Source organism: Mya arenaria, chromosome 1 (genome assembly GCF_026914265.1).
Source record: "Mya arenaria isolate MELC-2E11 chromosome 1, ASM2691426v1".
NCBI classification, from domain to species: Eukaryota; Metazoa; Mollusca; class Bivalvia; order Myida; family Myidae; genus Mya; species Mya arenaria.
In genome coordinates, this window is record NC_069122.1 from 558,187 (window position 1) to 573,920 (window position 15,734).

The 15,734-nt window shown below is 35.8% G+C and overlaps 1 protein-coding gene across 1 annotated transcript in view; it reads left to right on the plus strand.

Annotated features, from left to right (window-relative positions):
• The first annotated feature begins 498 nt into the window (after window positions 1–498).
• The window catches only part of LOC128234827 (uncharacterized), a 90,377-nt gene continuing 75,141 nt past the window's right edge, over window positions 499–15,734 (plus strand). Inside the window, exon 1 of the mRNA XM_052949361.1 lies at window positions 499–922. Coding sequence (XP_052805321.1) covers window positions 499–922 — 424 coding nt within the window. The remainder of the gene's footprint in view (window positions 923–15,734) is intronic.

Genomic DNA, 15,734 nt, shown 5'->3' on the forward strand with positions numbered 1-15,734 from the left:
CACCTAAGCCACCTTTCCCCTCACTGACGAGAGACTCGTGCCCACAGTGACCGCAGTTTCCAGAATAGCACTCGATTGTAGCCTCCGAACGTCAGGTAAATCTGGCCTATAATGTTGCCACTACCAATCTCTCGCAGTCTTTCAATAATTCTAGAACAGCAAGCCTTTATGTCCTTTTTGTCACAGTTTGGTGAGCAATTTTGGAAACAAAATTTGGGCTCCAATTAGTACTTCTGGCTTTTTAATTTGCCGAGATCCAAGACGCTGTGGATCAGCTTTCCTACAGACATTCCAGGTACAGTCAAGTTCCTCATTTAAATCTGGGCCTGTATTCACGTACGTGTCTTAGCCTCAAAAGTAAACTTAGGACTCAAGACTCAGACTTTGGGCTGTAAAACGGTATTCACTAATGTTTCTGAGATCAAAGTTTGAGTCCAAAGTCTGAGTCTGAGTCTCAAACGTTGAGTCTATAATTTAGAAGCTTTGCAACCTTCCAAGATGTCGGCTGGACATAGAGCTATCGTTAGAGATCGTATGTATCTGAGGCAAGTGCCACGTCCTCGTGTTTTTCGCGATAGGAGTAACCCTCTGGAGGACCTAAGGGAAAAGGAGATATTTGCTCGCTATTATTTCCGGCCGGATACGATCTACTTCATTGTTGATTTATGCCAGGCAGCTGCCCGGGACACAGGCAGGTCTTTCGCAATACCTTTAGTGTTGTGCGTTTTAAGCTACCTGCGGTTTTTGGCAACAGGAGCTTTCCAGTTGACTGTCGTTGACACTGTCAACCTGAGCCAGCCCACAGTAAGCAGAGTTTGCCGCCAGGTTGGACAGGTGCTTTCTGCTCTTGCAGACCGGTATATCTGCTTCCCCTCCGGTGATCGTGTCCGTCAAGTGAAGCAGCAGTTCGGTGCCATGGCTGGTATGTAATATCCACTATAATATATTCACTTATTAAGCTTAAACTTTAAAGGAATTACTCAGCAAAATATTGTTTATGTCACCTTCATTGAAGGAGAGTATTCTTAGTGGGACGCAAACCTTGCACCCTGTTATGTAGGTTAACCTAAAATAGCTCATCTATAGTCTTTTTCACTCTTTCTGTCATGAATACATGTGTCACCGTGTGACTTTCTCTTTCAAATTCTGTTAGAAAATTTATTGTTCTTTTTTTTGGTTACATCTTATTTTTCTATGATATTTACTTTCATAATTTCCTAAAGAGACTTTTGTCAGTCATTCCAATTGCAACTGAGTGCTTTGACATTTCTGATAAGATTTTACTGCTTCCTCTTCTTAATTATTATCAGTTAATTATCTCAGATCATAATCATAAATCTTACTCTTTGAGACTTTGACACTTCTCAATTATCTCAGACTTAATCTAATTGTAAATTTTATTTTTGACAATAATTATCTTTGAGTGACACTTTCTAAAATCTTCGATCATTATCTTTTTATCACAATTCTGATTGGTAACTTCTACTCTTTAAGTTAGTATATAAGTATGTACATTTTTCATTTAGAGAAGAGAAATATATACATTAGAGATACATATAAACTAGGAACTTTGTACTTCTTCTTTTACTAAGGAAATATCTTTGAACTACTTTTTTTGTGACTATATAATTAATTCACTTACTTTCATAACTTAATATATCACATGGACTATTGAATGTTTCTTGTTGAATAAGTCTTTGGATTTATCTTTGTTAACTATTCAACTTAAATGTGGAATTAATAAAGAACCAACTTTTAAACATCTTAATTGGACTTGAGTTGTTAATCAGAGTGAACCATTAAACGTGATCTGAACTTAAACGCTAACTCGCAGTTGTGCCAGCTAATTCCCCAAATTAATGGCCAACTGCACGTGCCCCTTAGACAGTGTGGCTCGGGCTCGGTGACCACCCCTACTATACCGGAGTGTATATACTGGTCCGTTCCCGACGCTGCACGACTTAACTGGGGTGCGCAGTGCCACATGTATGTTTATGTTTACCTGGATTTATGTATACATGTATGAAGTAAGTAATAATAAAAAAAGGCTTGACAAGTGATTTTTAAGCATGACAATAACTGGAGGTAAATGAAGTTGTGCCTGTTTGACATATTCCTTCATTTCAATGCAAATATTACTGTTGATATAAATATTTTAGTGAAAAAAGTTAGAATTGCATGTATCAGGAGTTTTACATGTATTTTAACAGTACTGAAAGAAGTAACTAATATATAAAATCTTGATGAATGATCCAATTCCTCATTTGATGTGATTAAATATTCCATTTAAAAATCTGAGTATAAATTTCAATACATTTCGATGTTTTCACAGGAACCATTGAGAGTAACCGATGATATACAGTTCCTGTTTTCTGGGACCAATAACAAAGAAATCTTAATAAGTCTAAAATTATACATGATCATGTTTCTGGCTTTCCCAACGTTGTCGGGTAATTGACTGCACCCATGTTCTGATAAAGAAGCCATCGGCCAATGCAGAGGATTACATTGGGAGGAAAGGAGTTCCTACAATAAATGTTCAGGTAAATTGAATTGAATTGAATGTTATCCATTTTCCAAGATGTTGAATTCATTTACCATAACCATCTTAATCCTTGAGTTTCTACTCAATTATAAAGTTACACTTAACATAGCATTTATTGAACTGATTTGAATTATATGTAATTTAGCATTATTGAAATCACAAATATTAACTGTGTATATTTCAGGCTGTATGTGATGCCTCATATATGATCACATCAGCAGTAGTGATGTGGCCAGGGAGGACACACGATGCATTATCTGGCGCCAATGTGCACTCCGAAGGAGGTTTGAAGATGGTAAGAACATTTATATGACTTAATCAATGGATACATTAGTACTGTTAATTGAAACCATATGCTTCCTATCTAGTTATAGCATGCACGGATAAATATAGGCTTCCTAGATAAAGCAGTTAAAAATACTGGGACAATCTGGCTATTTTTTAATTGATCTGTTGTGTAGTTGTAATATACTGACAGTGGTTATGCCTGTACAAGGTATATGTTAACCCCCTACATGAATCCTGTGGGAGAGGCACAGGCACGTTACAATGGAGCGCTGTGTCGCACAAGGGTCACTGTTGAACAAACCTTTGGAATTTTGAAGCAACGGTTTCAGGTAGAATAACATTAACACTTTTTAAAATTTCCCTCTGCTTAAGGAACATAATACAGATGTATGGCAATGTATTAATTATATAAAATATAGTAATATAAAGTAATTTGTTCTTGCAATGTGTGTTTTTCCCCAAAACAATGCATTTTCTTGTTGTCAGGTACTTCGGAGGAAGTTGAACTGTTCCCCAGATAGGGCATGTATGCATATTAGAAACTGCATCACATTGCACAATCTGGGGATCGATCGCAGGGATATCGTTGCTGTGGACCCAATCGACCCTATTGATAACCCCCATTATCATGGAGTTGATGTTGGGGACAACATGGATGGGAGGGCCGCCAGGGAGTATGTGACCAGAATGTACTTTGAGCGATAGGTAAAATCACTTGTAATACAACATTCTTTTTATCAATACATACACATGTATTGTTAAATGTGATGAGCTTTTCAGGCAGAACATCATAGATGGCAATCATAACATCTTTTTTCATTTCAGGTGCTGAGATCCTGGCGTCTATGTACCCATTAGCTTTTAATCATCCTCTGATGCATGCTAACCTGCTTGTAACATAGCATCAAGATGGACGGTGAATGTGTTGTACACCGTTTAAGTTATTAGCCAGGCAACCTTAGCACAAAAGGACCTTGGGGTTCGGGTTAGGAACGCATGGTTTTCATACAGGACGATCAAGCACTAGTTAGTGGCACATGCATGTAAAGTGTTAAGTTTAACCTAACAGACTGATTTCCTGTTTTGTTTCTAGTTTTCATTTGAAGTAAGCATATAAAAACAACAAAGACATCATTTGATAGGTTTCATGTTTTAATTACCATACTACTATGAACAAGTAACAATGTGGAATGCTTCATATCACAATTGTGTTTTCATAAATGAACAGGCCCCAACTTCTCAAGTCTATTATAACATGATTAATTTTAGATCACTATTTTTGTTTTCCAAAAATTTGCATTATATTTACTTCTTTAAGAACTTTTATACTTTAGATAGGTATATGCTGTATGTTAATAACATTTAACTATTTATTTTCAATCCAATTCAAATTTAAAGAAGATTTGAGAAATTGTGACCAGAGCATAAACTCTTAGAATGTTAACAATGATAATGTTAACAATGCTGTTAACTTAAAACACTTCTTTTCAATACACCATTATAGTACAAACAAGAGCTGTTACAGAGACAGCGCGCTCGACTGTTCGGCCACTTTTCGGTATAAGGATTGAAACTATTTGAGGTAGTACGCAAAGTTTTAACATAAATTCTAAGTCGAAACAGGGGCTTAATTCTGTAAATATGATTGATACAGTTACCTCCTCCTGTGTACATGTTACGGGCATGATGGTGAACAAGCATGCAAAGTTTCAAAGCTAGATGTCAATGGACTTTGAACATATTTGAGATAGTACGAAAACTTTAATGTAAATTCTAAGTAGAAAAAGGGGCATAATTTTGTCAAAATGCTTGATAGAGTTACCTTCTCTTGTGTACACATATTTGAGGTGGTACACAAACTCTTACAATTTTTTTTAACATAAGTGGTTACGCCGACACTCAAGTGAATAGGATAGCTCTCCTTATTCTTCGAATAGTCGAGTTAAAAACGATGAGGAATAACACTCATATATACACCACAGTTTTAACAAAACTAGCTACAATTAAGCAATGAAAGTACAATACATATGCAAACATCACATACAGTTTTAGTTAGGACCGATATCATATCTGATGTACATTTCCATGACATTTTTGACAAAAAGAATAAATACACTTATAAATTGACTGTCCAATTATTGGATAAAATCACCATAAGTTCAGATGAAATGTGTTTGTAAATTCCGTTAACATTTTAGACTTTGCATAAAATGACAAACTATCAAAATCAGTTCCAGTTAAACAGAGACAGCTGGTTTTTTTTCATATAACAGATGTAATGATCATATCATATTAATAATATTAGTTGAATTTAATATATATCAATTAAAAAAAAAATACATAAAGTCATTGTTGTACATATATATATATATATATATATATATATATATATATATATGAAGTCATGCGTACAAAACACCGGGAAAGCTATCAATAAAAAGTATACACATTTGCATCAATAAAGTGATCATTGTGAAAATAATCATTAGTATAAATTAACAGTGTCAATCATAAAGAGGAGACTTTCTCAAACTCCAGATGAACCTTGTGAATTCTAAATAAATGTGAACTGTATAATAATTGGACATTTGGAAAGTTACAAGCAATACCCTTAACTTAATTGTCTGATGACTTTATGGCACCATACAGTTTGTTAATTTGATATGTATATACTATATAGCAAACTACATGTACCTTATGTCCTTAATAAATAATTACTTAAGCAAACTTTACAAAGAATATTTCATCAGACATGGATAAACAATGATGTGTAACATATTGTTACGACCTAGCCCCGTGGTCCGTCGACGCTATCAACTGTCCCTTTTAGGGTGACCAAGTATTTGAAGTGTTCCCCTCGTGACTGCCCCTCAGGTACTGGTAGCGAAACCTCTCAATGGCAGTTAAATTGTATGTAGTCTAACCATTGCGTGTCAAAAACTAGTTCACCGGGAAGACAACTCAAATCGATGTTTACAAGTTTAATAAACGTAGGAAAACAGTACACCAGCGGAATAAATCATCATTTAAACATCAAAAGAAGAAAAGGTACAGTACAGTATGCAATCGCTGGGTAGACACAGGAAAACGCTATATCATCGTGTTGAATTTTATAAGTCCTTTAAACATTAATTTTCCGCGAATTTCCTATATAATTCTTTTTGGATTTTATCAAGGAGACAAATAATAAAAATCGTTTCATTTGTTATCGTTTTCTATTTCCAGTTAAATGTCAAAACCAAATGCCAAAATGGACGAAACGCCCGAGGGCGAATTGTACGGGATGTGCTTCAAGCTATGTCCAAGTTACGTCTCCTCCCGATTCTGGAAAACCCTGCCTTATATACACACATGGTCAAATGACCGAAAATCATGGTCATATGACCCGATCGAAAATGACCCGACCGAAAACGACCCATATATTTGGGTCAAATGACCCAAAAATATTGGCTGACAGCCAATCCAAGATGGCGTCGTCATAGATCGTGAACTATTGAAAAAGTAAATAAACAATCTTCTCTACATGAACACGAGGATATTCACGTCTGATATTCTGTGTCTTTACCCAAGTTTATCAGGTTTGTAAGCAATGAAATCTGAATAAAATAAATGTAGATAGCTTTGTGTAGCATTTGTAATAACTTTTATCCCTGTGGAATGATTGCTCACTCGGCGGTGGCAAAATTCAAACAAGGCTGGCGCGCCTGGATTGTCGGGGCGTTGCTAGTTTCTTGTGTGATTTGCCATTGTCCGATAACAACAATAATACATATTATACAAAGAATAAGGTACGTGCATATTTTTCTAACACAACCGTACATATGCTGGGGCATATCAATATATATGAAATGTCATCATCAAACCTTAAGTTTATTCAACAATGTATAGTAGGTTTGTGTTTAATGCAACTATGAACTGCTTGAAGGATTTTGAAATAACTTGCCACAAATGTTTACCATATTAAGACGATGTGCATAGCCCATGTTTAATTTAGCTGGGTTCTAGATCAAGGCCATGCTTAGAGGTCAAAGGTCATAATGACTATAATATGACTGTATTTCATGTGAGATGTTCACCATATTGAGACGATGTGCATAGCTCATGTTTAATTTAGCTGGGTTCTAGATCAAGGCCATGCTTAGAGGTCAAAGGTCATAATGACTATAATATGACTGTATTTCATGTGAGATGTTCACCATATTGAGACGATGTGCATAGCTCATGTTTAATTTAGCTGGGTTCTAGATCAAGGCCATGCTTAGAGGTCAAAGGTCATAATGACTATAATATGACTGTATTTCATGTGAGATGTTCACCATATTGAGACGATGTGCATAGCTCATGTTTAATTTAGCTGGGTTCTAGATCAAGGCCATGCTTAGAGGTCAAAGGTCATAATGACTATAATATGACTGTATTTCATGTGAGATGTTCACCATATTAAGACGATGTGCAGAGAGCATTATACAGTCAGCTCGGGTCAAGGTCTCACTTTGAGATCAAAGGTCACATATGACTACAGTTTTTGTCTGCTCAATATCTTTTGAACCCCCTGAATGATTTTGAAATGACAGGCCACAGATGTTACCCATGTTTAGACAATATGCAGAAGGTATGTTACAACCAGCTTGGTTCACAGTCAAGGTCTCATATGACTACATTTCGTGTCTGCTCCATATATCTTGAACCTCTTGATGGATTGGAAATATCTGGCCACAAATGAACTCCACCATTTTGAGACGATGTGCAGATGGAAAGTCGTCGGGTTTCGATTTCTTAAACAACCGTCTTGTTTTTTACTTGAACAAGTTTACTTTTCTCCATAACTCCATATAAATTGAGGTATTGACTTTAAATTTCATACACATATTGACTGTGTTGAGGAAAAGTGCTGTGTATAAGAAACATAATTTTTTGTATGGTATTTTATTTCAACAGTCTATTGTCTATACAACATCTTTCAAGTCTAGGCCAGACATTTAATTTTCTCAATTCCTCACAAATTGACTTTTTCTCTTCAAAGATATTTTGTGGAAGTAGTTTTCTGCTTTGCCAAAAATGTGTTCTTTTCCATGAATGTAGCCATTTATATGAACATGTATTGTATCTGTGGTGTTGACAGGAATTAATTGTGAATGCTTCAGTGATGTGCTTTAGATAACAAAATTCAAGCTTTTTTCAGTAGAGGCTGGTAATATGATTGTGTTGATATCTTGGTTAATTTTAAATACCCGGTAATGGCCATCTCAGGTCGAAAAGTAGGTAACCATTTTAGCCAAGTAGGCAGTAACCTCAGGTCAGAAATATATGACCATCATGGCCCTCTTGTTGATAATACATGTAGGTGTCATGATAATTGTATAGATTCGCTAGATCTTGAGTTACCACAGACATTTTTTTACATATACATTTTTTCATTTTTTTTTTCAGAGTTGAAAATCAAGGACCTGTGATATACAATAGAGGACCACTCAAACACGCAGGAAATGTACAACCCTGACCTGACCCAGTGGCCAAGGATCTTTATTTATGATTGGCGAGAAAGTCTTATTCGGGCCAAATGGTGCTCTGGCCAAGAGCATAGATTGTCCCCAGGAATTAATACAGGAAGTCAGTAGTGTGGATCATACCAGCAGACCGGGGGCAGTATTCTGTATGAGGGACAAGAGAGACATTGATTACACTGTCAGTCAGTATCAGCTGAAGCTGATTTGTTGTAAACATTTCCAACACGCAGGCACCATGTGAACGAGACATTATTTGCTAATATAATTGTTCATTTGCTCATTAAATCATTAGTTCTGGTTGATTTGTATTTCCGTTCATTCATTCATTCATTCATTATATTGCTAATTAGCCAATTAATTATTCATTCATGCTTTTAATAATCGGCCCCAATTTATAATATCAGATCTCATTTATGAGAAGTTAAGAACCATTACACAGGCATACATGCCATATCTACTGTTTGGTGAAAAATCCCTCGTAAGTTTATTTTATTTTTTTGAGAGATTTAACATCAGGCAATGGTGATGAAGTGAAACTACAGTATGTGAGTGAAACTGAATGTAAAGAAACAACTTTAACATTAACAGCTCTGCATTAAAGTTTTCATTTTATGTAATAAAATCAAGGGTTTTTATCCAATGGTTATCAAACTTGGTCAGACTATTTTTTGGAATATTATCTTGAATATTTATGAATACTGGTCATCTCGGGTCAAAAACTAGGTCAAATCTTTAGAAGAAATATTTCATGGTAATAAATTCAATGATTTTTATCATATCTTGATGAAACATTGTCAGAATGCTTGTCTGCATTATATCTTGCATATTTTTTAATATGGGTCAACACAGGTCAAAATCTAGGTCACTAGGTCAAATCTTCGGAAAAATATTTCCACGTCATAAATTTAACATTTTTGTTCATATCTTAATGAAACTTGGCCAGAATATTTGTCTGCATAATATCTTGCTTATTTTCTACATCGGTCATCCCAGGTCAAAATCTAGGTCAAATCTCAGGAAAATCTTTCCACGTCATAAATTCAACAATTTTTGTCAAATCTGTATGGAACTTGGTCAGAATATTTGTCTGCATAATATCTTGAAAGTTCTTTTATATGGGTCATCCCCGGTCAAAATCTAGGTCACAAGGTCAAATCTTAGGAGAAAGAATTCCACTGACATAAAAAATCATTAATTTTTGTCAAATCTTTATGAAACTTGGTCAGAATATTTGTCTACATGTCTTAAACATTTGTGAATATGGGTCACCTCAGATAAAAAACTAGGCCACTAGGTCAAATCTTAGGAATTTTTTTCCCCGATGTCATAAAAAATATGAAATCTTAGATGATAAAGTGTGTCATCTAGGGTCAAAAACAAGGTCTCTGGGACAGATCTTATTTTGGAAAAGCTGATGTAATTATAAAATGTTCATTTTTCCTCACACAAATGGAATAGTTTCTGTTGATCAGGTTATTTGTATGAACAATATCTCAGATAAGTATAAATATGGGTCTTTTTGGTTAACAATACTAGGTCACTACCTCAAATCCTATGTTTGAAAAAGTGCAGCCATAGAAAAAATCCAGCTTTAATGAGGCGTTGCCACATTGGCGTCTTGTTTTTCCTTTATCAATTGTTGATTTTTTGTTGGATTGTCAATTATCCATTCATTCAATAATTTCTGTTTTTATTTATTTATCCTTGTTGCTTTGTTAATCCTTCATTCATTCATTTGTGCATTATGTTATTCATTACACACCTAGAGAGATATATATTGTAGTTCCAAATGTATTGCACCGAGTCACATGAAACTTAATAGGAATGTTGGTCAGCATGAGAAATGGTGCACCTGCAATTTGTATGACATTCATTTATCAAACAGTCTAACAAGAGTTATGGCCCTTTACTTAGTAAAAAATTGTTTGAAAAAGTTTGTGTCACATGCAGCTCCAAAAGAGTAGGACCTACACACATGTAACTTCATAGGAATGTCGATCAGTATGGAAAATTGTGCACCTGATATTTGTTTGACGTTTTGCTTCATCTTACAAAAGTTATGGGGCTTTACATAGTAAAGAAGGGTATTGCTGAAAGTGGAGTATGCTTTCGAAATCTTATTTTCTATGAAAAGGCAGAAATTTCATTTTGCTGGTAGTAGGTGAATGGTTTTAGCATTATTATAAACCAGTTAAACAAACAGATCATGGAATACATTGAAAGACTTGGCAATTCAATTCTGAAGTAAATTTTAAGCAATTTATTAGAAATGTAGCAATTGAAATTCACAAATATCAGTAGAAGAGGAACATTGCATGTAAGCCTGAATATGGATCTTCAAAAATTCTGTTACGTTATTGCCATCTATCTATATACCAAGTTGCATTTAAATCCCTTTAGAACATTCTAAGATATTGCCCAAACATGCACCCATTATTGAAAAAATAAGGTTTATGGGAGATAACTAAATACAGATCCAGGATGGGGTTATTATTATTGGGTACTGCACTTTCTGTCATTGCAATCTATACACCAAGTTGCTTTTTAAGTAGATTCCAAGATATGGCGTGGAAAAGCAGGAGATAAATAAACAAACATGCATGATGGGATTAATTATGATTCTTTGGTTCTACACTTCTTCTTATTGCCATCTTTCCACATTCCAAGTTTCATTTCAATGCCTTTAGTATTTTCCCAGATGTGGCTGGGACTTAAACCCATTTCCGAAAAACACCAGGGTCAGGGGAGATAACTAAGGAAATATGTTGGGAAGGATTATGGTTCATGTGTACTGCACTTCCTCCCGTTGCCATCTATCTACATACCTAGTTGTATAAAAATGTTTCAATGCGATTCCGAATGTGTATTTCAGTTAACAAAATGATCCCTTTGTGCAGTATTTGTGCCGCCTGAAAGGACGACATATAGAGGTTACTTTTGTCGGCGGCGGCGGCGTCCGCGTCCCATTTTCGCTTGTCCGGGGTATATCTCCTAAACTATTAGTGGTATCAACTTGAAACTTCATATGTACATAGATCTAATTGGGGGCAAGTGCAGTGCACAAGAACTGTTACTCTTGCTTCCATATTTTTAGAGTTTTGCCCTTTGTTATTTTTCATGCTTAAAGTTTTGTCCGGGGCATATCTTGTAGAATATAAGAGGTATCAACTTGAAACTTCATAGCTAGATAGATCTCATTGAGGGCAAGTGCAGTGCACAATAACAGTAACTCTTGCTTTCTTAGTTTTAAAGTTATTGCCCTTTGTTAATTTTCATGCTTAAAGTTTTGTCCGGGGCATATCTTGAAGAATATAAGAGGTATCAACTTGAAACTTCATAGCTAGATATATCTCATTGAGGGCAAGTGCAGTGCACAATAACAGTAACTCTTGCTTTCTTAGTTTTAAAGTTATTGCCCTTTGTTAATTTTCATGCTTAAAGTTTTGTCAGGGGCATATCTTGAAGAATATAAGAGGTATCAACTTGAAACTTCATAGCTAGATAGATCTCATTGAGGGCAAGTACAGTGCACAATAACAGTAACTCTTGCTTTCTTAGTTTTAAAGTTATTGCCCTTTGTTAATTTTCATGCTTAAAGTTTTGTCCGGGGCATATCTTGAAGAATATAAGAGGTATCAACTTGAAACTTCATAGCTAGATATATCTCATTGAGGGCAAGTGCAGTGCACAATAACAGTAACTCTTGCTTTCTTAGTTTTAAAGTTATTGCCCTTTGTTAATTTTCATGCTTAAAGTTTTGTCAGGGGCATATCTTGAAGAATATAAGAGGTATCAACTTGAAACTTCATAGCTAGATAGATCTCAATGAGGGCAAGTGCAGTGCACAAGAACCGTTACTCTTGCTGCCATATTTTTAGAGTTATTGCCCTTTGTTAATTTTCTTGCTTAGGTTTTTTCCGTGGCATATCTCGTAAACTATAGGAGGTTTCAACCTGAAACTTATTCCGTAGGTATATCTGATTGAGGGTTCAAATGCCACCTACACTTGAAAGTTAAATCGCAACATCATTGTCTAGAAATAAATAAAATGCCAATCTAACAGCTATAATGTCGACAGTAAATAATTCGTCAGGCGACACATCCGACTCGCGGAGTTCTAGTTTTGTTAATATCTCGTCTTGTTGTCATTGTGTAAAATTGTTTACGGATGAGCGTTATCGTTCTCTCCGTGGCGCACTTGTTTGTTTCCAAAACTGTACAGTGTACACGGAATGGAATCACTTTTGAATTTGTTTTTCGGAATTATTTTGGCCATGTTTGGAGACGTAGTCATTGAAAAATGAAAGGATAATACATTTCTAGGAGAAATACACCGGAAATATTTTGTAATGCCATATGAAACGAATTCGTTTAAAATCGGATTATAAATCATTTCCAAAAGACACAACTGAATATATAAAACTACATGTATAATTTAAACTAAATAGCTTAAGTTGTAGTATTACAGACACATAAGTATGTATATTATGACTACAGCGGCGTAGCGAAAACCATATAGCCAGACGGGATGGCCAGAGGTCAGTCTGTTAACCATGGAGGGACCCCGATGCATCCCTGCTACGTGCAGATAAATAGTGATCAGTGTAACATTGGCGAAAATCAGCCTTTGATCCGTGTAGGGCAGCCTTTTATGTGTGACAGAGTGCGTGACCGACGAAGCGTTTTCCAGGGACGTCCAGCGGTTTGGAGAAAATTCGTGTCTCGGCGAGTGACTGACGACGGGACAGGCCTACGGCATAGAAGTGACGCTGTAAACATTGCGGCCCATGACAAAGCTAGAACATTCGATCGGCGTGGTGTGGACACTTACATCCGGTGCACAGGCCAAACATTTTGACTTTGATAATAGTTCTTCAACAAAACATGCATCGTTACTGTAGATGTGGGCTAGGCTTATTTCAAATAGCAGTTTTGTAAGATGTAAAAAAATGTACCAGCATTTACTAATAAATTAATAATCATATCACTGAGTTACAGTGGAAAACAGATTTAATCTAAAATGAAATTATAACCATTTTCTATTCTGCTTTTCGGTGAAATAACAAGTAATTTCAACCTCATATAAAAAAATATAGATGTGTTTATTTGACGGCTTTAGAGTGTGGTTTCCATATTACATTACACAAGTACAGTAGCGTCCAAAATGCGGGGTTGATTTTTTACAATGACGTCATCAAATAGAAGTCGACGTTACGTTTCTTACATGAACTTCCAATGAAAGCCAATTAAATTGACATATTTCGTAAATGAAGTTTCGGTTAAAGTTTGATAAATATTTCACCGAGTGATCTTGTAAAGCATTAAGTGATGTAGTCGAATAAAGGCAACCAAACCTGAGTGAGCAGACATTTCATCCCCGAAGACAACAATGCGTTTTAATGAGAACGGTGGTTGACCGTGTTATACAAACCAGGCAAACGCGAGCTTAAGACAGACTGCAATAACGGAGTACTAGAGCACATCTCATTTATTCAATACAACCAATTGCTCCTGTGTTAGCGCTTATGTCCACATTTCTGTTGACTGTCTTCTTTCCCAGTAAGCATGAACACAGGCACGAACACTTCCCAGAAGGTATGTTCGACGTCGGAATGACGTTTGGTTTTGGTTGTTATCTCGGCGGTGTGTAGCCGACGTTGGGATTTAAAAAAAACCACACTTGATATCTAACTGGATTCCGGGTCAATTTATGTACATAAAGGGCTGAATACAACGTACATGTACACACGAAAAACTCCTTGATTTGTATTGGTATTCATTATTTCTCTTTTTTTAACATTTGTATCATGAAATCAGTGATGATTAAACAATGGTTAAAGAGGCGTGATCTGCAATATCACCCACGGGCACTACCAAAGACAGAATAAAATCAAATGTGTGCCACATAAGACAAATCCTGGATGAAGCTGCTAACTGGATATGTATGGTCAAAGGGAAGCAACTCAATTATACATCACTCAGGAGAGCTTACGCCGCAACTGCCCTTTTCACTTGCTAACATTTTTCAATAACACGAAACATTTTACATTGAGCATTTACCAAAATGGGTATTTTCAGTGATTAACTTGCAGTTCCAACACGAACTGCAGGGCAAGCTACATACAGATAAAATGGAGGTACATAATACGGTGTTAGACTAGAAAGGCGAATATTTAGCGAAAGGACGAAGGCGAAGACACGAATACGTAATGAAAATACAAAAGTACGAAGGCAAAGGAACGATTGTAGCTTCGCTTCGCTCCTTTGTCCCTTCGCCCTTTCGCCTTTTTTACCTTGTACTTTCGCTATTCGTCTTCGACAATTCGCATTTCGTTTGCACATGTGCTTTATAAACATTCAGCATGGCTGATCATGATATTAATGTATTTTCATATAAACAATAAGATTAACACTCGCTTCTCACAAAGGCGTCCCAGAGTTTGATTCCCGGCCTGTGAATATGCAAGCGACTGTGATTAATATAATGTTCAATTATTTGTTTCTCAGTCGTTGTAAAATAAATCAGTTCGGTTGAATAAAGTAGTTTAAATGTATAACACGTGTTGTGTTACAAAGAGATATAGGTATATTATAAAGTCACGTTGAATTAATTTACTAGTATAATATAACTACAAACTGAAAAAGTGCTGTATAAATGTTTAGGGTTATCATTTCGACGTGGAAATTTTGGAAATTTCCCTGGATTTTTTTTTATCTCAGAAAAAGAAAGATATGATTGTGTTTAAGTTGTTCTGAAATGAATAAGGACTTGAGGTACTAGTACATCATAGTCAATTTCAAGTAAAAGATGAATTAGAAGGATAATTATTTTCTTGTTTTGCGTATTGTTTTACTGTACGGGGTTAAAGTTTAGTCATGCACCAATGTGCTACTGAACCATTTAGATAAAACAACGTAGCTATATAATGTTTGAGAGAAAACCATAACACACAACAAAGGAGTAGTCTTAGCCGTCTTCCCTTTACGTCTTAAATATGCTCCTTCGCGGCAGGGCAAAGACACGATGGTCCTAACGAAACACCGTAACATAACACGATGGCAGTGGTATTTACGTACTTAGTTATTTTTATATCGAAAAAAAGGGGTTTGGATAAATAACCATCATTAATGTTTAGCTTCGCCAAGTTTATATCCGACTTGTCAGGGGCGGTCAAGGTGTGGGTGTTAGTGGGGAGTAATTTGGGTGAACAACTTGAACCGTGCTGCCCCTACCACTTAGGGGGAAAGGACACCGGATATAGCTCAAAAAGTGATAAATCGATAAGCGTTTAATTTTGACTCATGGTAGGTTTTGTATTAAACAGAGAGTTAGCAGTTTTAAACAATTGAATGCATTCACAGTTGTTATCTATCTGTATGTTTGTAACTTGTGA